At 41.0% G+C, this 24470-nt stretch overlaps 1 protein-coding gene across 2 annotated transcripts; it reads right to left on the bottom strand.

The window, feature by feature from the left end:
• Positions 1 to 284: 284 nt before the first annotated feature.
• On the bottom strand, positions 285 to 10815 carry SET (SET nuclear proto-oncogene). Of its 2 annotated transcripts, XM_050907924.1 has the most exons (8): positions 10500 to 10815; positions 9016 to 9073; positions 7834 to 7976; positions 7023 to 7126; positions 6734 to 6847; positions 4955 to 5125; positions 4708 to 4854; positions 285 to 3699 (listed from the first exon to the last, which is right to left on the bottom strand). In XM_050907924.1, the coding sequence occupies exons 1-8, from the start codon at positions 10570 to 10572 to the stop codon at positions 3676 to 3678; spliced, it is 834 nt and encodes a 277-aa protein (XP_050763881.1). In that variant the 5' UTR covers positions 10573 to 10815; the 3' UTR covers positions 285 to 3675. The 2 variants fall into 2 exon arrangements, with proteins under 2 accessions (XP_050763881.1, XP_050763882.1); XM_050907925.1 differs by lacking the exon at positions 285 to 3699 and having other exon boundaries at positions 4825 to 4879; positions 10500 to 10814.
• Positions 10816 to 24470: the final 13655 nt, after the last annotated feature.

The raw sequence follows: 24470 nt of genomic DNA, 5'->3' as shown, positions 1-24470 counted from the left end.
CTAGAGCACATTCACTTAGAGAAGGTGATGATCAAGAGAAAAGTCTTAGAATTTTCCATTTTTAATCCAGGAGAGGGAGGGCAAGAGATTAAGCATAAATCTGGGCCCCGTAGGAAGCAAGCATCTTGTTCCAGAGTCACCTCCTCCTGTCACTCTTATCGCACTGGGCACCTGATATCCATAAAAAGAGAAGCGAGCACTATCAACCTCACCCGTGAAAGTTATTAGTTTGGGACTAATAACTGATTCTTTTGAAAAAGACTCTTAGAAATGGTAACATCAAGTAACAGTTAAATGTACTTTAATTCCTTCAAACAGAAGGATATCTTGTAGGTACATCAGAGAAATTATTTCATTGATTTCAGTCTCTTTAAAAAAAAAAAAAGCATGGCTTCAAAATTCAGGAACAGTATCCAATAAACAAAGTACTATTGTTATGCACCTGTTTTAAGTGTGGTACAAAGAAGCTTACAGATTCAAATGAATGGCATAAATGACTGAGAAATAGATTCAGATAATGCTTGTTTACAGGGACAAAAACTATGTTGACAAGTATGAATAAGCACACAGATAATATGTTTAAAAAAACCAAACCTTTCTAACTATTTACACACACGGATGTATTTTGCTTTCCTTTGGCACTAGAAATTACAGACAAAAGATTCCATTTTATAGCAATTAAACTTCAAACTTAAAATAAAAATAACCTTTGAGTCATTTAAGTCATACAGCCCCAGCATAGTAGCTTCACCTTCATTAAATTGCCACCAACTCTGTAGTCTAACCCTGGAAATTCAGGCCACAAAGCCTGAATTCAGCTTCCACCTGTGACAAATTTTACTCAGCAGGATTAACTGGATGTGAGGAACTCAAGCAGCAGTGGGGAATTAATGGGAGATACAGACAGATACTTAGTAAGAATGAATCTCCCATTCTTATCCAAGGTGGATGTCTACCTTTAAATGCTCTTTATATGCATATACAAATTAAATCAAGTAAAAATGGACACCCATTACATATATTCAGCCAAATTAGACATTAAGTGAACAGTCAGAGCACATGATGGCCATCTGTAGTATTTCTTCCGCGTTGCAGAGAAATGTGTTAATCCCTACTCGTTTCCATTGCTAGAAAAAAATTAAGATTACACTTAACAAATATGGTTTATTCTTTTAGCACGTTAGTTTACTCTTTAGCCATTGCCAGGAGTAAACCCTTAAGTTTCACAGGAAATTCAGTATTATCAGTACAGTAGCAAGAGTGTTTTGGCACCCTGTAAAATCCTAAGGAATGTGCAAGAAAAATCTCAGAAGTAGCATTTAATTATCCAGACTTCTCATTTCTTGTTCATGGTCTTTTACTTTATAGAACCTGAAGCTTTGATTACTTTCAAAACAGTTTTTATAGGTTTTCTGCTAGTAACCAACAGGGGTGTAACAACAATGGCACAATATTTTTCCTAAAGCATTAAAGACTAGGAAAAGATTATTTTCCTTGAAGAACTACAATCAATTAGGACTACATAAAAATTAAGTAACAAGGCATCATGGCAAGTAATAGCACATCAACCCTCTACCACAACAGGAAGCGATTTTCAATCTTACAACAAAAAGGAATCAAATGAAAAAGAATCTAAAATTTATAGACTTCATAGGTTTTGTTCCTTCTCTCTCTAGATGGTAAGAAACCATTACTAATTAACATTTTACTTTGCTCTGCAAGCAGGATCAGGGCAGAAGCTTTTGTTGAGATGGAATGAAGTAAATGGTTGCCTTATTTTTGCATTGATCACATGCAGACTGGATGTTGTATTGTCTCTGATAACTGGATTGAATCCAAGCCGGACCAGACACAGAATGTTTCCCCCACACACGTTATTTGGGCATGTCTCAAATAGAGATTAATCTTGTTCTGCTAAGTGTATTCTTAAGCATCAAAAAAAGCTGAATTTGACTACAGCAAATTCTGTGAGGAAAAGGAATCAGAGAATATAACAGCAAGTCTTCCCAGAAGACAGTCTTTTCTACACATCCAAAGAGAACTAGCTGTTTGAATTTTAGATTAGCTGATACAACATTTTTTTAAATATTTCAAAAGCACAGCATGTTAAAACAACTTTCATTACACTTTGTGGAGTACCAGTACCAACAACCTCTATGTGAAATTGTTACAAGCTACTCAAATGCAGTCTCTTAAAATGAAAAAGAGTACAGTATATCTAAAGCATATATACATGCTGCTACCAAGGAAAGAAAGCAGGGAAGTAGCAACTTTTTATACACAAGCTTCGCTAAGAATCTTGCTCTTTGAAATAGCCCAAAAATTAGCTTGCAATTAAGATTTATTTTCAACTGAAAAGACTTACAAAAACACTCAAATCTTATTATAAGACCCCTCGGTCTTTTTATTCTGAGCTTGCATGATATTTTCATGCAAACTGATTTACTGGAGATACAGTACTGCAAGTTACTACTTAAAAAAAAAATCTAAGAATCAAGTGATTTTTCTTTTTGCAAAACATGAATATAAACCTCTGTCTTCACACAAGGCATATGCACCTACAGCCCTGTCTTACAGAGTTAGGTAATTCAAGAAATGGAGTGTGCAGTAACTACCAAATGAAACATTTTACAAGTACTGAAATAGTGGAAACTAAAAGAACTGATTATCAGTCCACGCAACCACAAGGTTGCATTGCACTACATAAATACTGACCAAATGCCCCCAAAAATGCCAAGAAACTACAAGCAAGTTCAAAACAGGATATTAAAACTGTTTCTTTCAGTGAAGACCAACCAGTCCCTTTGTGTACACATTTAGTTTTATTGTAACAAAGCAACTTGTACACTTTAACGTTTAAAACTGAGCATCTTTCTTTCCTTTCCAGTGAAACAAAAAAAAAAAAAGAATTTAAAAATAAACAAGAACAAAATTACAATAGAGAATGTCAATTCCAAATAAGATCCTACAGGTTCTGCTGATTCTCCATCAAGTGGCAGGGCTCAAAGTCATCATTAGGAGAAGATTTTATTTTAAAAGTGTCATCTTAAACTGCAAGGATGTTTGTTAAACATCACAATTAAACATGCCAAAGGAGAAGAAGCCATGTTGTCAAAATGCCCACTTAACCCACCCAAACATCTGAAACCCACCCCGGCTGACCTTCTATAACCCCATTTTTTTTTTTGTTTTTTCTTTTTTTTAAACAAGAGAAAGTAGACAGATACATGTTGGTAAATGCTAACTGTCCATATTCACATAGAGACACAGTGTAATCTCTGAGCCCAATATACAGAGAAAGAAGGAAAAAAGCTAGATTCTATGCACTACTACACAGGGGCCTAGCACTCTTCAGCTTCCAGCAGAGTGAAGGGAGCAGAAGGTTTTCTTTTTTCCCACAGAACATGGTGTGTTGATTCCATAAACAGTTTTTGTTTTGAGACAGAAAGGGATAAAAACGAACTTGAAACAGAAACTGGTAGATTCTTTTCCACTGTATTCTGCTCAAGGTATTTCCCCCAAAATAAATTGTGAACCATGGTGTAGAGGAGAGAAAAAGAGACCTCAAGAGAACAAGGCGACTGAGCACAAGAAAAAAAAGACAGCAACTTGCTCCCAGGGACTGGAGAAAAATTAAAAAGGTAAAAAGGGGGTTTGGAATCCATCAGTGTTCAATTAGTCATCTTCTCCTTCATCCTCCTGTTGAAAGATAAGCAACAATTAAAAAAATCTAATCACTAAACTTCAGTAGCACGAACTTTCAAATGCAATAACCAGAATTGTTTTACTACCCTATAGACTACAGCCCTACAGTGTTACTCATAGCATACTGTATGATGATCTCTCTTTCCCTCTTCACTAAGGAGTAGTAACGCTTGCTGCGAGTACCTGTCTACACAGAAATCAGTTAATAACTGGATGTCCCAATGAAAAAACATCAGGTTTGAAAAACTACTGTGACTTAGAATCACTACAAACCTTGACATAAGTTTAACATTTAGAAAGTGAAGGGGTCATCTTTTTTCCCCTCGTTTTAAACTCTGAAGAGCAAAATGCTTCAACTTTCAGATGCTAAATTCTAGGTTACGTAATAGAGCCCAGTATTCTGGTGCCCACAACAGCCCTCCTATCTCAATACAAGTAGGTTTTTGCTGCTGAAATTCAGACACACCACGCCCAGTGACGAGAAAGACATTCTAAACTTTGTTACCAACACCCTGAATGCTCTCCCTGGAATCCCACTTGCTACTAAAGGAAATTTCTAATTCCTGAACCCAACAGAGAGTCTTGGCTAAGCCGGCTGTAAGCAGAAATAAACCAACAGGTGGGAGGATGACAGAACTGGGTGCATCAACAAAAGCTATTTACAAGTAAAGCCTTGCTAGAATGCTCACTAATTACATAAGAATTTTGTTACACTAGTATCATAGTTCTTCTAGAGCACCTCCCTTACAAATTTACTAAAACTACTTATTTGCAGTGTCTCTCATATGTACAAACATACTTATTACTACACTTGAAACCACTCCACAAGTAAAGTAGTAACAGTTCTGCTTCTCCCCTCCAAACACCTTGTCAGTGATTGTACAGAAAAGAACTATTTTACCTTTGTAACAATGGCTCAGTATTCTTACCAGATCCCTCTTATAAATTTCTTTCAATTCTCATACACCAGAGATGGAAGGCATAAGGGGTAAGATTACTCACCTCTCCTTCCTCTCCCTCATCATCATCTTCATCTTCCTCCCCCTCATCTTCATCTCCTTCTTCGTCAATATCCTCCAATCCTTCTTCCTCTTCATCATCATCATCATCCTCCTCTCCCTCCCCTTCTTCGTCATCCATATCAGGAACCTTAAAGACACATACGCAACATGAACTACAGTGATCAAATTCACTTTCACTTGCACAGTGCTATTATGGGTATGGATCAACAACTCAGTGCTATACTTACCAAGTAGTACTGTAACGGATTTGGCCAGATGTCATCCTTGATGACTTCTCCTAGTTCATCAGCCCCTGCATCAGAGTGGTCAGTGAACCAGGTAAAGAAACTTTCTGGCTCTTCATGCTGCCTCTTCCTACTGGCTTTGTTCTGTGTCTGGCTTGAACGTTTTGTCAGATCCTGCAAAGAAAGTTAAGAAGTTCCTTAAAGAAATGGTCTTTACATGGCCTTTTTTTTTTTTTTTTTTTTTTTTTTTTTTTAAATAAGCACCATTTAGAAACGTACTTGTCTAAACAACCACAAGAAGTCACTTACTACTTGCTCCCTCTTTCAGGGACAAGTCTTTAAGAAACATTTGGAACCCAAACACTCACAGGAAAAGACACTGCATTTCTCATGAACATGAGAAAACAGTAAAACTGCCTGTTTCTTTTAATGACCTCCACTGAAATACTGAAAATTCACAGGATCTTGCATTTGATTTATGCTTCCCTATCACAGGGAAGCACAAGTATGGCAAGTGTTTAATGATATACTGAACTTAAAAGATCTTACGATGGCTAAATGCTACTCAGAGTAGCTGTAATTGTAGCTAAATGCTACGACTACTACATACACACAATTTAAGAAACACTCGTCTCCACACCTCTAAGCTCTGTCTTTATTTAACTTGAGATAAAGAACTGCCTAGCCTTCTTATCCTAAGATTTCCTGCTTTGAAGTCTCCAGGCCATTCTTTGTAGTAAGCGAAAAAAACCAAACCACACAAACCGCTAAATCATATGGTCACAAGAACATATACGAGTCCTGTATTTACCACTTTACCCCAGAAGTTTAGTAAGTTTGCAACAATCTGTTTGCTAAGTCTGAAAAGAAAATTACTATCTGGTATTTAAATCCATTCTTTCTCTGATCATATGGTAATTCCAAACTTCGAGTATTTGTTTTCTTGATAGAATCACAACATTTATAGGTTTAGACTGTTTAATGAAGTACAATACCAGAATTCACATTGATTTTGTGGTATGTTGTAAAGATCGATCAGCTAGTTTGTACTGGACTGTAACTTCTTGTACAAGAGGAAAAGTTCTACTTCTCAATGAAAAAAGATTATGTTTTCTTCTTGGCCTGAGGGTGACAAAACAAGCAGCAACTTAACTGCAACCCTCAGTTCTACTTTTAAATACTCATTTCAAAATCTTCAGGATAACGTGAAAGTGCTCCCAACTTTTACAGAAGCTAAGTACAGCAAATTAATTATGTTTGAATACTGTCTGGATGAAAGACATGCCCACATTATTGTGTGGTTGCAACTTCTCCAAAAATGTGGTGTTTGGAAATGAAGTTGAGAGGAAAAAAGAGGAAAAAACCAACCAACCAACAAAAAAAAATTATAAAATAACCACACACACCCCAAAACCCTGCTGTCCTCGGAATTCCTAATTTAACAGTTATCTTAAGAAAACAACAAAACACAGAGTCTAGATCCACTATAAAGACAGACAAGCTAATGCACTTGTTAATCACTCCATCTGGTCATACTTGTACTTTCACTGTTTTAGTGGTGGTGCTCAACTGAGCAAGAGAATTCACTACAGATTTCCATGTAAACGGGCTATTCCAAACCCTGGAAGATAGGCATGAGCTATGTATGTAGAGAAGTGGAAAGAGGGTTGAGAGGGGAAGGGAGGACAAGGCAGTTTCAATAAAAAAAAGTAAAAGGAACATCATAAAGTGATGGTATCTCATAGAGCAGCAATCATCTTTCCCAGATGCACAGATACATACCTTCCCAGATTTCCATTTGATCTCAGTTGATTTTGAAGACGGGTCTCCACTTTCATTGAGGTGAAACTCTTTGGAGAGAACTTTATTTTCAAAGTATGGATTCTCATCAAAATACTGCAGAGTTTAAAGCAAAGAGTTAGAACCCACATAATGTAAAGACACATGCCAAGTCAAACCTGGATTAAATGGATAACTGAAGAGATTAAGTTATAAACTACAACCCAATATATGATTACATGAAAAAAAACCCAGAAAAATCACACATGAAGGAATTATTTAAAGTACTTACAAAATCTATTCTGTAACCTGATTTGATGTCTTCAAATTCTGTCACCTCAACTCTGGTCAAATAATGCAGTGCTTCCTCATCTTCTTCTCCCAGCAGTGCAGATACTAAGACAGAATTAGGAATCCCACATTAACAAAGCTACAAAACGTGTATCATGCAGGCAAAATACAGGAAATTGATGGTAAGTAAGATTTGAAAAGTAACACATCTGTCCAAGCCAATTTCTTGAGACGCATTTTTTTCAAGTCACCAGCCAACAGACTATTAGCATTTGTGTGATTTGCACTTGCTGAGGTGAAAACATTATGTTTGCTTGTTGTAGTTCAATATTAAAAAGCAGCAAAAGCTACATGTAGCATCTACCCTTCTCTCTGAAACAGATTTTCACACACGTAGTTTGCCCAATCTAAGCAGCCTACAAACTTGTTTTGTAGGAACAGTTTATTGTTGAGAGTCCTAAGGAGATCACCTTCAATTAAAAAAAAAACCCAAACAAACTAGAATCCTTTTTTTTTTCTTTAAAGGGCCCAAATAACTGAAAAAAGTGGGAAACTTGTCATTTAAAATGCAGAAAGAAAACCACCATGGGATTTTAGTGAACAAGATGTTCCTTTAGTCAACAAGTGCAAGAAATAGAAAGCTTATAAAATGACTCCAGGACAAAAAGGAAGTGTTTGCATATGAAACAGGCTTCTGTTTAAACATATGCCCAGCAACAACTCTAGAAAACCCTCAGAGCTGCAAGACACTCACACAACAAGCAAGCAAACACTGAATTTACAACAAAAAAAGAGGGCTATTAAGAATATACCTTGTGGGTGGTTGACAAATGTTGTTACCCAGAAATTTGGGATTTTGGCGATCAATTCTGACCTCTTCTGGAAGAATGGTTGGCGGAGTTTGTTGTATTTCTGTTCTACTTTCAAAATTTCCTCACTGGCTTGTTCATTCAGTCTGTAATAGAAAGAGCCACGTTAACCGCAGGGGAGAGAACTGAAATTTAAAGACACATCATCAGTAGTTAGCTAAAAACTGAATGCGTTGGATTAGAATAGTCTGCCACATTCAACAAATGAGGTATCTCAAACAAAAAACTGAGGCCCAAGCCTGTAACAACTATTAAGAAACACACTACCAGAAGCAATCTCACTGATCTTAATGAAACGTTCTGAACACATTGTATGTTTTGCAGCATTAACACGACGGACGGACCCTTATTTATGCAAAACAAAGTAGTATTTTACCTCTTAAACATTTTGTTTGCAAAAGACCTCAAGATGGATAACAGGTAACCCTACTATCTGCTCTTTATAACTTTTGGGCAGGCAAGCAAGCTACAGCAAGCAATTTTGCACCCCACACAAGTAAAATCTGAAGACATAACATTTAATTGGTTTTGTAAAAAGGCAGAGCCCTGATACTGCAACAGCTTCACATGGCCAGGGCCTCAATAGTCACCTGCAGTCTTTGTAGGACAGTGTGCATGGAGATAAGATCCAGGCACATACTGACATAGAACCCACAGAGAGTTTTGGCATATGAAACTAATGTTTCAGTGACACTTTCTACATATTATTCTACAAGCACATGAATATATAATTAAAAAAAAAGTATAATAAAAGCTAACTTTTCAGCCAAGTTTTTGGTTCTGCTTACAAACATGAAAATACTTTTGCAAAACAGCATACACATTAACTTGAAAAACCAATACAAAATAAATTTCTATTATCAAAACTATCACAATTAATTTAAAATTTTAAACTCAAGTTCTACCTTTTTAATTATACACATTTAAACAAGAAACCAGGATGCTACTTCAAAATTTTTTATCATACACAAATACTTCTTACATCTAATCAAGTCAGAACACAAGTATATCTTGGCAGAGTTTAAAGAGAGTGAGAACTACTACTGAGTGCTTACTTTACTAAATATTTTTATTTCTGCAGGTTACATTTTAATTTCTGCTAAAACATTTTAAAAGTTTGTTTACCTGTCTATTTCATTCTGTACTTCATCAATGTGTTCAATTGCTTCCTGTTGCTCTTTTTCTGAAAAACAAATGAAAATGCATCAAAATCCCTTCATTCTCAAGTCTGACAAATCACCTGGGGTTTTTGCCTAAGACCTTTTCCAGTCATTTACTTTAGAAGTACACAGCTATTTCTACGAAGTGTCATAAGTGTTACTAGGCCTTAAAGCTTCAGCTACTTCCAGGGTGTATTATGGCTGAAGTGCAGAAAAGTTTGACGGAACGGCACTCAAAGCGAGTTTACCCCTAGTAGTCAGGGCTCACATTCCCCTACACAGTTTTACAAGTCAACTTAAATGATAAGTCAATCATGACAGATCAATAGCAATTTAATTAAGAAATTGTAAGCCGTATCTGCTAAGACCAACACATTTGAAGGAACGTTAAATAATTTAGAGAGGACAGAAATATCAATAGAAATAGGATAACTGGGAACATGCCACCTTCTAAAAACCGAAAAGAACATTCGAAAGGACGGTTACAAGCAAAAAAGACTTCCAAGTCGCCGTTTGGCAGGTATTTTCTAACCAGAACTCCCCCTCGACGAAGTCTGGCAAAGGTCTGGGTTACAGGAGGACTGTTTACCTATCGCGCTGGGAGATGAATGAACGGCAGCGGGAAGTCGCTGGAGCAGTGCAGCACGCTCACTCCTCCCCCGGTAAGTTTCCCGCACGGCTCAGCCCGCGTTAGGGGACAGCTCTCCCCGCTCCCCAGCTGCGCGGGTGGATGCGCTGCCCCCCTCCCCACGCCGGAGGGGCGGCCGGGTACGGAAAGCACGTGTGTGACCGGAGCTCGCAGCGGGCGCAGCACCGCGGGGCGCGACGGCGGACTTGATGGAAGGAGGAAGAGCGCTGCGCCCTTCCCGCGGCGGCGGCCGGGAGGAAACCCACGGCGCGGCGACCTTTAAAAAATCCCGGAGCTGCCGCGATCGCACGTGGGGACGGCGCGGGCGGCTCCATCGCCGCGCCGCCCGAGCACCGCGTGGCTCCCCGGGCGGGCAGGCCCCGGCAGCGGCGGCGCAGCCGGCGCCGCTCCATCCCCGCGCGGCGGGGCAGCACCACGCGGCCGCGGCGGCGCCGAGACCAGGAGGCGGCGAAGCATCATGGCGGCGGCGGAGCACAATGAGGCTCCGCGGATGCTGCTCCGGGAGGGGGGGCGGGGGGGGTCCCGCTGCTCCGCCAAGGCCGCAGCGCCCCCCGCCCGGCCCCGCCTGCGCCCGTGGGGAAGGAGGCCGGGCCGGGGAGCGGAGACAAAAGGGCGCTAACATGGCCTCCTCCTGCTGCTGCTGGGGCCTGCACATCCGCCCGGCCGACCCCGCGCTCTTCCCGCCTCCGGCCCGGCCGCGGCCCGTGTGGCTGGGGAAAATGGCGGTCGGTGCGGCGCGGTGCGAGGCGGAGGCCGCGGCGGCTGCCGCCATTCCCTTCCCGCCCCCGGCGCGGCCTCACCTGAGGTCTCGTCGGCCCCATCGTGGTTGGAGTTCAGCTCCTTCTTACTGACTTTGGCCGCCGGCGCCGACATGTTGGTGGCTGCGGAGCGGAGCGCGGAGGGAGGGGGGCTGTAACGGGACTGAGCGGAGGGGGGGGCCGGGCACAGACTCCTCCTGCTGCTGCTGCTGCTGCCACCGCCGCTCTGGCTCCCTCCGCCGCCGGGGCGCTCCGGCCTCCTCCGCCCGGACCTGGGGCTCCCGGATAACAGGGGGCGGCAGCGGCGCTCGCACTGCCTCACGCTCTCCACAGCCAGAATCACCACCACCGCCGCCTCCTCCTGCTGCTGCTGGCGAGGGGCGGGCAGCGCGGCGCGCATGCGCAGCAACCCCCCCTCCGGGGCACGGGGGGGACGGCGGCCGCAGCGCGCAGGCGCACCAAGCCCCCCTCCAGGGCTCTGGGCAGCGGGCGGCGGAACGCGCAGGCGCGCTCCGCTTCCCTCCCCGAGAGAGGACGAGCGCACGGCTCTGCGCAGGCGCGGACACCGCCTCCTCGCCGCGGGCGGCCCGCGCGCAGCCGCAGAGAGGCCGCTCGCCAGCCCCGCCCCCGCCGACCACCCCACGCTGGGCGCCCATTGGCCGCGCCTTGCGCCCTCGGTGGGAGCGGGGGGCGGGCCTCGGCGCGGAGACACAGAGGACGGCGCGAGAGGCGGGAGAAGGGCGGGGGGGGGGGGGGGGAAGAGTAGGGCGGCGGCGCGCGCAGGTGTGCATGTGGGGGGGGAGAGCGCGCATGCGTGCGCGCGCGCCGCGGCCCTTGCCTGGCGCACGTGGCCGCGCGCCCTGCCTGTGGGCGCCGCGCTCGAGGCTCGCGCGTCCCCTCACGGCCGCCCCCGCCCTGCGTGGAGACGCGGTCAGTGACAGGGTCGGTCCCTCTCCTCGCGTGGGGGTGGCCAGGGTCCTCCAGCGGAAATGGGCGGGAGGGTGGCACTGGGGACCACCGATCCCCAAATGGCCCCGAAATGGCTGCTGTCCCACACAGCCCCGCTGCCTGAGGTGGCCTCTCTGGACCAGCCCCAGCGCCTCCTGTGCCTGGAGAGGCTGCGTGAGGTGAGGTCGCGTTTCCACCCTGCCTTGCTCTGGGGACATGGTGACCCCCATCTCACTGCACTGCCTCCCTTAGCTGGAACATGACCCAAAGCAATAACTGCAGACGTTACGTTTTAAGGGCACAGAGGCCCTGTCAGTCACATCCAGCGCTCTCGGTTAATGTGGGAGCACAACTCTAGAAGGTCATTGAGCCCTGCCGTCTGCCAGCACACCTGCCACTGCACCAAGGGCAAGCAGACTTTAAATAACCCTTTTTGTCCCTTTCCTGTCCACCTGTCATGGAAGAGCTCATTGCAGCTTCACAGCTACAGCTAGCTCTGTTTTGCTCTTAAAGTAACAGCTGAGCCACTCTATCAGAATACGCAGCGTATCATTCACAGATGAATATTACAATGCAGATCAGGCTAAGGAACAAGTACAGCTTTGATGAAGTAGGAACTTGCCTTTTGTGTTTGCTTTCCAGTCACACAATATTACCATATTCTCCCTGCTTGTTTCCTTTTTTGTCTCTTCAAGTTGCCCTTCCAATGGACTTATTCAACAAGGCCTGGATTAGTTCCTGCCTCCTCAGAGGTCTTAACTATAGTTTTCTGATTCCTGCTCCCACCTGTTGCTTCCAAATCCCAATTGCTTTTTCTTTTGTATTCCCAGCTGTCACTTCCCACCAGCTATGTCCTTGCTTCCATTGCCACCCACAACTGCTGCCGCATGTCCACAATTTGTATTGTGCTTTCCCGTGCAAACAGCAGGAGAGGGGAGCTGCCATCCGTTAGTCCTCTACTTTCACGTACAGCAATGAGCTCCCTTAACTGCTGGGCACAAAAGGTAAGCAAAGCATCGCAACTTTATAAAAATGCAAGATTATCATATCCTTCCCAAGAGGGGTGTCTCAAGGCCTTCCTGAAGCCCACCACAGTGAGATAACTTCTCTCATACTCTGTCTGCATCTCCCAAGATCGATTAATATGGATATCTTCACATTCAGGCAAGGTAAGCTCATGTGTGTGGCTTGGATTTCTTCCTTCTGTTTCCCTTGAGTCTCTTTACTATGCAGTTGTACCTGCTTGATTTTTTTTTTCCTCTTTTCTCACCTGTAATTTACTATTATATTGTCTTTCTCTAGATTAGCCTTTGAAGGTCTATAATTTGAAAATATGGGCCGTATGTTTGAAAGCTAGTTCCAAGCAGGAACATGATGATCGAAGTGGCATCTGCCTGCTTCCTACTAGAATCCCTTGTTTAGTCTATAAATTACTAGGTATTCCTGAAGTACATGATTAAGGTGATCCACTGATGTATCTAAAGTCAAGTAATCATTAATTTTAACTGCTGTACTGTTAAAAACATTTCCATGATCTGTTTATCCTACCCTAAAACTAGCTATTATCAAGAAAAGAGTAAATATTAAAAGAAACACTTTTAAAATATATTTAATTTTGACACAAAATACAAATCTATGCTTTCATGCGAAAAGAGAAAGCAGAGAGTTCAATTTTGGGGGGAGGAAGTAGTGTTCTTTCACATAGTTACTTTCCTTTTTTGCTTGATTTCTTCAATTTAGTGCTGGTGGTGTGCTGTTCCCAGCTTCCTAATAAACTTTTTGTTCTAACTCTTCCTCAGTTCTCTTCCTGTTAGAAAAGTTATGTTAACATCAATACTACTTCTCCAATTATACATCCTTTCACTCCAACTGACAAGGTACTATTGCTTTAACAGCCTGTATTTTCTGCTTTTCAAAAGAGCACCTTGCTTATACAGTTCAACTGCGGTCTGACTTCTGGGTACATTTCATAAAAGGTCTCAAAACAACAGGTGCTTACATGCTTCTGGGGCTTGGCTCAAAGAATTTTACAACAGTTCACAGAATTATGTCCTCTCTGCGCTCTCCTCCTTGCTTTATAGAAAAATGAAGAAGTAAAACTAAGCCACTGAGTTAGCGTAGTTTTTGAGCCCTAGCAAGGATGAGAGGAGAGCACCCAGCGGCTTTTGCAGCTGAATTGATTTACTGTTTGTTCTTGCTGCATTGTTAACATGTACGCTCAGGAGGAACATGACTCAAATATTTGTGAAGAAGCAAGTAGTAGCACAACTCTGAACTCAGTCTGAAACTGTTCCTCTGTGTGGGGTTTGGGGTACCTGTGTAGTTTCATTACAAAGGAAGGAAAATGGTATCTAGGTGGTATAAAGCCTTGTTGTTACGTGAGTTACCTGCCTTTACACAAGATTTAAAAAAATGACATGTGATACTTAGACCTAATATGTAATTGTGTTTAATATCCCTGGTCCTATAACAAAAAATAATAAATACTTAGAGGTTTAATTGATAAACATTCAGTTACCTCCCTTCACTTCTTTCTAATGTTTTTCATTATCTGTAACTAACCTCTAAGGCAGTTTTAGTCCTTGAATAACTGTTGAGGGGTTAAAATGTACAGTTATAATCCTATGATACAGGGGGTGTGTGAATGTATTTAGAGAAGATGATGTCCTCCTTCTCTCATCTTCTTGTAAGACCGTTCTCAGCTCTGATTACATCAAATATAATAGAACAGTAACATTTTTTCCTGAACTATACTGTCCAAGTAGCTATGCTGCCTATATCACAAATAGCTCTTTTCCCTCTGTATTACACAGTTAGTATTCATGCTTTTGTTTGAACTTCAGGTTGCACAGTTCAAGTTGCAAAACTATACTGTATGTGGCATCTTTCAAACTCAGTGCACGAGTACTCTGGTGTTGATAAATAAGGGAGTTAGATCTTTGCAGCCTGCTGGATGGCAACGACTTTGTCAGACAAATGAAGAAAATTTAGTTTTCCTTTATGTATATTTGGGATATATGGGGGATTTGGCAGCAGCTGATAATGATTAACGGCCTTACAATTTACAGAGAGTGTAGCAGTAACTGCACATTTTTCTCAAGAATTGAATAAACAGAGCTTCTTTGTAAAGATAATCTCATATTTGCTCCTTGATGTAAAAGTTCAGATGTCCCAATATTTCTTTCCTTAGTTAGGTATGTTACTACAAGACAGAGACATAATCAGTAATCATGCTTAGTTTCTGGAATGTCAAGTCAGCTGTAAATTTTAAACATGAACCCCCGATTTGGCAAGTGAAATCAGAAAATGTGCTAAATCCTCTCGAATACAATGCAGTGATGTGTGAAAAAGAAGAGTACATTTCCTTCTAAGTATTTCTGCAATGCAAAATGGGCATACATGAAATCATGCAAATCAATATAATTAATAGCAACTTACGTTTTTATAGCCTTCCATCCCAAAGAATCTCACAGCCTTTACAGAAATTATTGTAGAGAAATATAAAACAAGGATCATTTTACCACTGCTGAAATGCAACCAACTGCCTAACAATTATACATCTATTCTGTGAGCCTGGTCTTCCACAAAGAACTTGCAGACTTGGGCTCTGTATTAGGAACAAAGATTCACCCTTGGAGTGCAAGACAAAATTTTTTAGAGTATATGAAAGCTTTTAAATTACTGAGTACACCATTGAGTTTGAGGCTGCACAACATCTCAAGCACACATAAGCTTGTACTTGATAGTAAAGTCTGACTGGCGTATCAGTGCTTACTCTAAGCAGCAGGCAGAGACACACCGGCTGGTTTGCTGCGTGTAATCAGTTTGACAGCCCCCAGGAACTGCCGAGTCTCCATGACCCTAGAAAGACAGTTTGGCGCATATATTAAACAGTCAAATACCTCCCCTCCAACTGTTTATCCATCTCCACTAGTCACAGACCTTCCCAGTCAAGCACTCACATTAGAACTGAATGGTTAGATAATGACGGAAGAATCTTCCACGTGTCCTCACAGTTGTTGCAGTTTAAACCCTCGGATGAAAATATTTCTGGGCTGATAACTGCCTTTGAAGCAGAATGGTGGTTCAGTAACACAGACGACAGGGAGTGACTAATAGTATGTAGTTGAATAAATCCAGTGATTCTATTTGGATTTTTTTTTTTAAATTTTTGGTAAAGTTCCCATTAGACATAGTTGCTAAACCTGATTTTTATTTTTTCCTATACCAACGTTTTTAACTTACTAGAGCACTTGCTTGTAATCTGTGAAGAGCTGGATGGTCATGTAACACTTGTGCTCGTTCCCAGATACTGGAGACAAAGAGGCAGTCAAAATATTCTTGAAAATCTTAAATTAAATTCAAAGTCAATGAAACCTAGGACACTTCTGAACATGAGACATAAGCTTTTCAGATATGTGGGTGCTTAAGAATGTTTTGCTCATATTTTTCACGTAAGGTGTACAGTTGTGAATTTTGTAGCGAACTGAAGTGATCTGTGCCTTCTAGAATATCAGGGGAAGTTGTTTATTGGAAAATTCTCTTGAAGCTACATTCTGCATTGTGAAATTAAGAGTCCCTGCCCAAAGAGACATTTGATTGGAGGAGTTTCCTGCCCTTCTTGACTTTCATTAAGATTTTATATCTCAGACATTGATGTTGTCCTGTTCCTTGGCTTAGATGGAGCCCTGTGGCTGTTAACTACTGATCGACTATGCCAACAGACACATATATAGATGCTGTTATAAATCCAGAACTACTGAATTGCAGTTCCTAAAAGCAAAAATGTTTAAATATCAACTTGTCCGGATGTGCTACTACCACTTCCAGATGTGAATATCCATCTCCTCTTGCCGGAGGAGTTCACAGTCCAAGATAGGATCTGAAATGTACAAAAGTTTTATTTGAAAAGATGTATTGGCATATGCAAACCTGTCTCTTCACTATCTGCAACACTTGCAGGGTGTTAGAAGGGCAGATACTTCGATTTCATTGGTGCATTCACACCAGTGGCTGTTCAAAAGCTATCCGTAGGGATACAAAATTATTAGTTTTGCAGGACAGTATTAGAGCCAAGCCATCCTGCACTGAGGCAATGGAAGACCTCAGCCAAGCTTAATACAGCTACAGTTTCACAGAAAATGTCTGAAAAATGTTTATTTGAAATCATCTGGTGATTAAATGATATATGTTGTGGTTGGCTTTCTGTTTATGTTTGAGGCTTTATTTTACTACATACACTCCTGCGTAATGAAAGCTCTAAACAGGAAGTTGTTGGAAAAACTCACCACTTACAAGAAGTATTCCTAGGTAGAATGATCAGTCACAAATAAAGACACTTTCAGACTGGAATACCGCAGTATTTATATTGGGAATTATTCTGGAATAGCTGTGCCAACCAGATTTTTATGTAGAAGGCCCTGAAGTAATTCACAGGGGAAGTAGCTGCTAGTCTTCCATTTCCTTCAGTGGTGCTCTGTTTGAAGAAAGGCTATAATTTCCTCACAGCTAGGGCAGAAAGCTCTAGTGCTAGATAGAGTCTTTCTAATGAGACACAATAGATATGGATAAAGATTCATGGAAGTTACAGTATTGTAAATTTAAATGAATGCTGAAGTTTTAGGATAACTAAGCAGTAGGGGTAGAGCACTGTTGAGGACTAGGAAAAACTATACTTTGTGCTTCTGTGGGTTCTCCTGCAAGGAGACTTTCAGATGATCCTCTCCCTCTTCTCCACTCATGGGAAAATTAAGAGGGAGCCAACATTTCTACAAAGACAATTTATAAACGTTTGCTTTTCAGGATTTTAACTCTGGCCAATTCCTGAAACTCTTATTTATCATCTCCTCAGTCCTACAGCAGGAAAACTCTTGCTGAATCCTAAACAAAGTTGAGTAACACTTTAAGATTTGGTCCCTCAGGAATAGCAGTAGAGACTAAAATTTTACACTATGTGTATTCCATGCATTGTCTTGTTACCAAGCGGCAGCTGTTTTTGTGCAAATCAGCAGAAACTTCCCTTGTTATACAGAGCAATATCGATATTTGAACTCTCAGGGGGAGTAACCTCTGTTTCTATCCAGAAAATATCAGATTAAAATAAACACACGCAACATTGCTCACTGAAGAGCAAGTACGGTATTTACAGTTCTGTGGTTTCAAGTTGGCATTATTCAAACATTTGCAGTGTGTCTTGAGTCTTGTGTAGGAGTATAGTGACAGAAGAGGTGAAACAAAAAAGAGGAAAATAGGCAGGGATCTGTCATATACAGTTTTTGCTATAATAATACATTGTACACATTATTCCTTTCACCTGAGAATGTCAAAGCTCATTAAAAAAATCTAGTTAAATATAAAAAGCTCTGTGAGGAAAGTAATTCTTTTATTGGTAGGTTAACTGAATGCCAGAGTTATTCAGAGTTATTCCTCATTAGAGCTGGAGACAGAACTCGGGAATAGAACTAGTCTCCAACTTCGGCTACATAAAATGCTGCACGAGTTGCCAACAATGAAGATCTGCAAGTGGAATTTGGTTAATTGTGTCAGTCTGTAGGAACGCTTATTATTTTTTGGTATTACAATAGCTCTGAGAGTCCTGAGAGTTCTGTGACTGTGATCCCTTTGCGCAAGGTGCTATCTGAACACAAAGCAAAGAGGTGGTTGTGGCTTGGAAGAATATAAAGTCTTTCAGGACATAGTTTGACAAACTATTTTTTGGTAGAAGTTCCTACTTACGCATTCCCCACCACACATTCCTCCCCTCTTCCCCTTCACACTGTCCCGGAATTGTGCCAGTGCCGGTTTTTTTGTGTAGCCCCATGTTAAATTGAATCAGGAAACTGATTTCAATTAGAAATAGTCCCCATAAAAACCATTTATTTCTAAGTCTGACTAGTACTCTGATCTGGTTCCCTGGTGCAGATGCATGAACAATGTTACAAGAAAGAGGGTCTCATGAAGGCAGGAATGAACAAGGGAAGGGTAAGGAACACGTTGCATAAGTCTTGCTTACTTAGAAGAGGTGTTTGTCAAACTGTGCCCTTAACTTAGCCTAACCATGAGAAGGTTGCAATGGTAACTGGTGTGAAAAAACAGCAATATTTTTTTTGTAAGTTTTGTTTAAATTAAACACAAGCAAGTGGAATATATCAATAAACAAAATAGCAGCTCTGCCACCTCAGGTGACACTGTAAAAGTTTTCAGAGTAGAATTTGAGATCATTGACAAAAAGTCATCCTTCCTCTTTCGGATTCAAAAATAACATCTCTCAAACACACAAAGGAAATAACCTTTAAACTCCATGTTTGGTTTTGCAGTGGTATGACTGGAAAATAATTTCATCTGCCTTTGCAAGGGGGGGTGTGGTGTAAAACAAAGTAGAGACCATTTCCCTCCCACCACAGTCGTACATCTATTATCTGACTCACCACTTCTGGGACTCCTTGGCAGCACTGGTTTTATTGCACTGAAAATTCAAGCACGTGAAAATATTCCCTATTTTCAGGTTACTTTGTTCACTGTTTCGGTCAGGTCAGTATTCCTTCCTTTAGAGGTTTGGAACTCAACATTCAGTAAGTGCTGGATATTGCTGTTCTTAAGCCTTGTGAGAAGGACCAGCACAGTGGAAAGGAAGGGGGGAGGGAAGGGAAGGGAAGGGAGAAATGAAAGGGGAGGAGAGTCCATATCTGAAGAGAGACTCCAGACTAGAGAAATTTTACTGACATCCATTCAGTTTCCAGCAGGGTCTCCTTCAAGGGCTTTTACTGAGATCCAAAGGCCCTTGCAATTCACAGAGGCATTTACATGCAACGTTGCCCTCTGGGAGCTAAGGTATAACTGTACTCCTGGATAATAATAACAAAGAATACTACCAGACTCCTATTGAAATGTCAACCAGGCAGTACTGTTGTGGAGAGTAACAAAGAGATGCTAATATAATTAATTATGAAGCCTCAGTACCCTCATTAACACATCTTTAGTGCCTAGATCTTTGAAAATCAGCTGTATAAAGTGACTGTCAGAGTTAATTCCTTATAAATTGCCTCCTGTCACATCCCAGCACTGCAGCAAGTTCTCTCAGGCCTTGTTGATGCTAAGAAATATGGGGTTTTTTTTAGTACTGATGCAGTTATACTGGTGTTATTAAAGGTATAAGCTGTTGCATAAGCAGGATTTTGTAAGGCTAGAATAGAGCAAAATAAAAATGCCTTTAGTCAACCCAGCTGCCACAATTGGTAGCATAAATAGGAAAAGTTTCAATCAATTAAATGGAAAACTAAGGACAAAAGAAAAACAGGAATGAAAGGTGCCACATAATTTGGCATTAAAATGTTTCCAGACCTTTTTTTAAATTTGAGGATCGCAGCCAGTTCATAGCTCTCCCTCCTCCTACTGCCTTTACGACAGCATTTCAGCTCCAGGCCTCATTCCAGTGCATCCTCCCTCCCCACCACTCCCGCTTACAAATATATATTTCAATAGACTTAGGCTACATGGAGTTCCAAAACCAGCATGTAACTGGTGCAATTGTCTTTTACGCTTCTCCACAGAGAGCCACATTCATGCCTTCTTAAGCCCTGTTTTGTCATGTTTTCACTCTTTTTTTTTTTTTTAAGTTAGACTGGCATCAGTACTTGTGTTGGGAACCCTACATACACACTAAAGAAAAAAGTTACACAAACTGGCTATATTGGTGGTTCATTCTGTTATTTCTGAGTACCAGACTACTATCCTGTCATTCTCCTAAAAGATAAAGGTACCATCTTACAGAGGCAATAAAAAGAAAGTGATCATTACAAATCACCTGGCATTTTCTGCAGCAGTCGAAACACTCACACTGACATATCCAATTTGTCTGTACAAGATATTCTGCTTCCCTTAATCTTCCATGTGCTTTTCAGAAGATGATAATCTTTCTGCAGTGCATAATTTTGTAAAGTTATCTCTGTGTGTGTTTGTATAATATGCTCCAGGATCCTTTGGGATCCTTGTTATACTTGGGATAACAGACCAATCAAAATGGGATATTTTTATTTGCCATTTCAGAAGTGGCTTTCGCACTAAGTATAAGATGATTTTGCTGGTCTAGCTAAACTGACAATATGCAAACTCTCTAAATGGAGGTGAAATTTATATCAATAAAAGGAGTCCTTGCAAATCTGTCTTTCCTACTGTATTAGCTGACGTCATGGTAGCAACATTATTTTATTCTCCACTCTTAATTTTCATATCCATACCCCAGCAAAGCTATGATGTATTTATTGATCATTCAGTGTTCATAGAAATCATGTATAAGAAATGAAAGTAGCATGCTTGAAATTAAATAAATATATAGATTTCTGAAGAGCGATCAAGGACTATCATGCAAATTCTGCTTGCTTGTTTTACGTAAGTACAAAACTGTTGGTACTGAGTGGAATGTAACCACTTATTTCTGAATATCCTTCTTTGAAACAACGCTTCTGAAAGGATAGCCAATTCTATTCAGATGAGTAATACCTGTCCGCAGTGCTTTTTGAGATAGCCAGCTGCTTTATACATATCAATTAAAATTCCAACAACTGTTTGAGATACTATAGGCATAGTATGAGTTGATGAAGTGATGTACAGAACAGATAAATAATTTTTAGTCATGCATGGTTACTGAATATGGAATTAATTTAAGGGATCTCAGTGTTTTCTTCCATGTTGTCAGCACTGCAAAGGGTCAGCTATCTTTTAAGAGTGGCATGCCAGATTGTACTTTTATTTCTGAGATTAGATGGTGAGCATGCTGGTACAAACTCAGCAGGAACTAGAGGCTGCTGAGTCTAAAAGGAGAGAGACACTGCCAATCACCTTGTCGACAGCATCAAGCCTCTGTCCAAGGCAGAGGCTCCCAGCTGCCACTGAGTTTGGAGCACCATGACAGCCAGGAACTGGGATCCTGAGCCTTTCACAGATGCCTCTTTCGATATGCCATGGCTCTTGGCCCTGTGCCAGCTCTCGCTTGCCATTCAAAACCCGCCGGCATGGTGTCTTTGCGCCCCTGTGGTGGTGGCTTGCTGACACCTGCCACAAAGCAAGCTCTCCCTGTGCTCCTTCCCATTGTGGTTACACTTGACTAAAATCTTTGTCTTATTATTATCAATGAAGGAATGAATATGGGATAGGCAATACCTGTACAGTGCAAGAAATCATACCCATAATATTTAATAAGGACCCCCCAACTCTAATTCTACAAAGCATAACAGAGCTATGATTTTAATGGAGATGGATTCTTTTTATAACGTATCACGTCTCTAGGTGTAACAGAACTTCAGAAATGAGGCAACATGTTTTCTGCCTAAATTGAAAGTACAGTTTTCAAAGCAAAAAGGGCACAGCATTTGCAGGGACGTTTGGGAGGGGGAACAGGGAAAAGGAGGTCAGAAATTAGAGAAAACTCATGAGCCCTTTACAAATGGCACTGGAGAAGAAATAGCTGGAGGATTCACGCAGCTTGTGGTAACACACCGAGTCCACGCAAGGACATGAACTCTCATTAAGCTACTGAGCATCTGGTTGGCTACATGGGCGCTGTGTTCTCAACACTAAACAGTTGTGGTGACCTTTCTTTCCTTCAGGTTTAGTGAATGTGTGAATACCTGATGTTTTAAAATCACAAAATCTCTAACAAAAAGAAACAAGATGTGTACATTAGCAACGCTTCTGCAAAATACCTATCGGACATGGTTGAAGCATCGCTCTGCAATTTAGGAACTTGGGTCCTGTTCTTTCTTCTGCCATAAATTCCCAGCATGATTTGGCAAGTCATCTAACCCTTACACTTGAAATTTCCCCTGTCAAAAAATGGCACCAGCAGTTCTCTACCTTGCAGAGCTTTGGCAAGGGTAAAATAAATGCTTGTGGTATATTCTGAGTATGAGATGAGGAGCATCACAAGTAACACTGCAAATAAACAGACTTCAGTCAACTCATTACTTCTCAGGCTTGCATTTGAACTCCAAAATCACCACCTACAGTAGAGCGATAGGATGCTGCTGTTGCTAAAAACTTTTGGGAATGAGCTACACCAGACTATTGATTGAACTAAAGAGGTATCCTTTTAAATAATGCTGCAGATGTAAGGGGCTTTCCAGTAGTTTACCTTTTGGGTAGTATCTCGATTATTTTTCTCTAGGCATATTTCCATTTAACGCCAACCTCCGAGCCTCAGTGAGACTAACTTCTAGATCAGTAGAGCAAAAAACCTCACTCTCAAGCAAATGACACTCAAGATGTAGTTCAAAACTAAACAGTATGGGAGTAACTGATCAGGTATTGTCTCTACCCAAATAACAAGCACAAAATGTCAGCATAAAGCCAGTTCAAGCTCTATATTGCATACTTCGGTTAATTCAAAGGCAATACAGTTAAGTACCCAGACCTCAGCCAAACCAAATTTGTCATGCTAGGCAATACAGTATGAACAATCAGGGGAAAAGAATTACGTCTTGCCGGTTATACTAGTTGGGGAGACAAGTAGGTTCTGGAGTGACGATTCTTTGATACAAACCCTTTTTATTGTTTGAAGAGTTTTGTTGTTTGGCTGTTTTGGTTGGTTTTTTTTTTTAATAAATGAGACTATGTAAAAAGTTCTGTTCCTCTGAACAGAACCATCAATCAGTAGAAGGCAATGCCTTTGATCCCATTTCAAGCCTCTCACTGCCAATCTAAGCCCCAAGAGCTCTTTCTCATGGCCAGACACTCCATTCTTGTTTGAACTATGCATGTTGTTTTCTTCATCCTTACTTGCATCTCTTTGGGGTGGAGGGAATGGAGGGGAAGGCTCAGTTATGTCTCTCTATTTTTGGGTAGAGACTGCTGTTTTGGTTGTCAGGAGCCTCAGCAGAACTCAATTGTTTCATTTATCACAAATAGAGGGCAGCTACTGCACCCACTAGTGGGTGAATTTTTACTGAGATGTAGCTTAGGATATTTGTTTTGCTCCAAGTCATAGAAATCATACCCCCAGTGTGCACACTTATTGTTATATCTCATTCTTTTTTCTGATACCTTCTCTCCCAGTGCTTCTTCCCACACTGCTTTCTCTTTACCTCAATCTTCTCATGTTCGTTTTCTGATGCTGATTTGCTCCATTATGTGAAAGTGAAAACTTATTAATACTTTGTCTCATGAAACACAAAGAAGAAAAAGCACAGATCAGCACTGTAGTAATAACAGCCACTTTAGAGAGCCTTAGTAGCCTCAGGCTAGTAACAACCCTCCCCCAATTATCCCCGATTTTACCTTATTTCCAATGTAGTGTTACTATGTCAAAACAAAAATATCTATGTATCTGATACTGCCATGCCAGAAAGAAAAAGCAAGATATGATTTATTGAAATACTGTTGATATATTGAAACCCCAGCAAATCAGAGATATTGGAATAAAGGATTAAACTGCAATTACTTAGAACAGTCATCTTCTGAGCTGTTTGCTCCTTTCTCATCCTCAGGGAAGAAAAAGTCCAGACATGCACCACGTTGTGGGGAACATGTACTACATTTGCAGTAACTTTGCATGTTACTTGCTGAAAAAAATTGTTGATTTATTTTTGGTCTGTTTCACATATTCAAATTCCAGTTTTCTTATCTCACTTCGCCATCTCAAAAAACCACAAACTTTTCTCCTTAAATTCCCTCCGAGAAGTTCAAGTTTTTAAATTGCAGTTTGCGCACTTAGCATTTTTTTTTATGATGCAGACTGTATATAAATTCACACTTGTAATATTTACTCTACTACCAAACAGTAATATTCCTTGGCAGTTCTAATCATACCAATTAAAGATAATTTAGTGATGACTTAAGATGATCTATTTAGAGATGATAAATCTTAAACATTAAGAACCTCTTAAAAAAACCACTCTGCTATTGGGTTCAAATATTTAGTATCAGTTATTCAACACAAAGTAAACTGAGAGAAAAAAATCCCCCTACTGCCTGCATTTAACTATTTGCAGTAGAAAAACTCATCCAACAATGCTCGCTTTATGTACTTTTAATAGGGTTGTTGAATTTGAATAGAAAATACATTTGTTTCAC

The sequence above is a fragment of the Gymnogyps californianus genome, chromosome 18, assembly GCF_018139145.2.
Source record: "Gymnogyps californianus isolate 813 chromosome 18, ASM1813914v2, whole genome shotgun sequence".
NCBI lineage: Eukaryota > Metazoa > Chordata > Aves > Accipitriformes > Cathartidae > Gymnogyps > Gymnogyps californianus.
The sequence above is the reverse complement of the archived record's forward strand: the minus strand, read 5'-3'. Positions and strand labels throughout refer to the sequence as shown.

Excerpts from the sequence above, each read along its gene's own strand:
- SET (XM_050907924.1), bottom strand. The coding sequence starts at position 10,572 with ATGTCGGCGCCGGCGGCCAAAGTCAGTAAGAAGGAGCTGAACTCCAAC. Across the intron at positions 7,977-9,015 it reads GTACAGAATGAAATAGACAG|ACTGAATGAACAAGCCAGTG; the intron begins GTAAACAAACTT and ends TTTCTATTACAG. Across the intron at positions 4,855-4,954 it reads ATCCGTTACAGTACTACTTG|GTTCCTGATATGGATGACGA; the intron begins GTAAGTATAGCA and ends TGTGTCTTTAAG.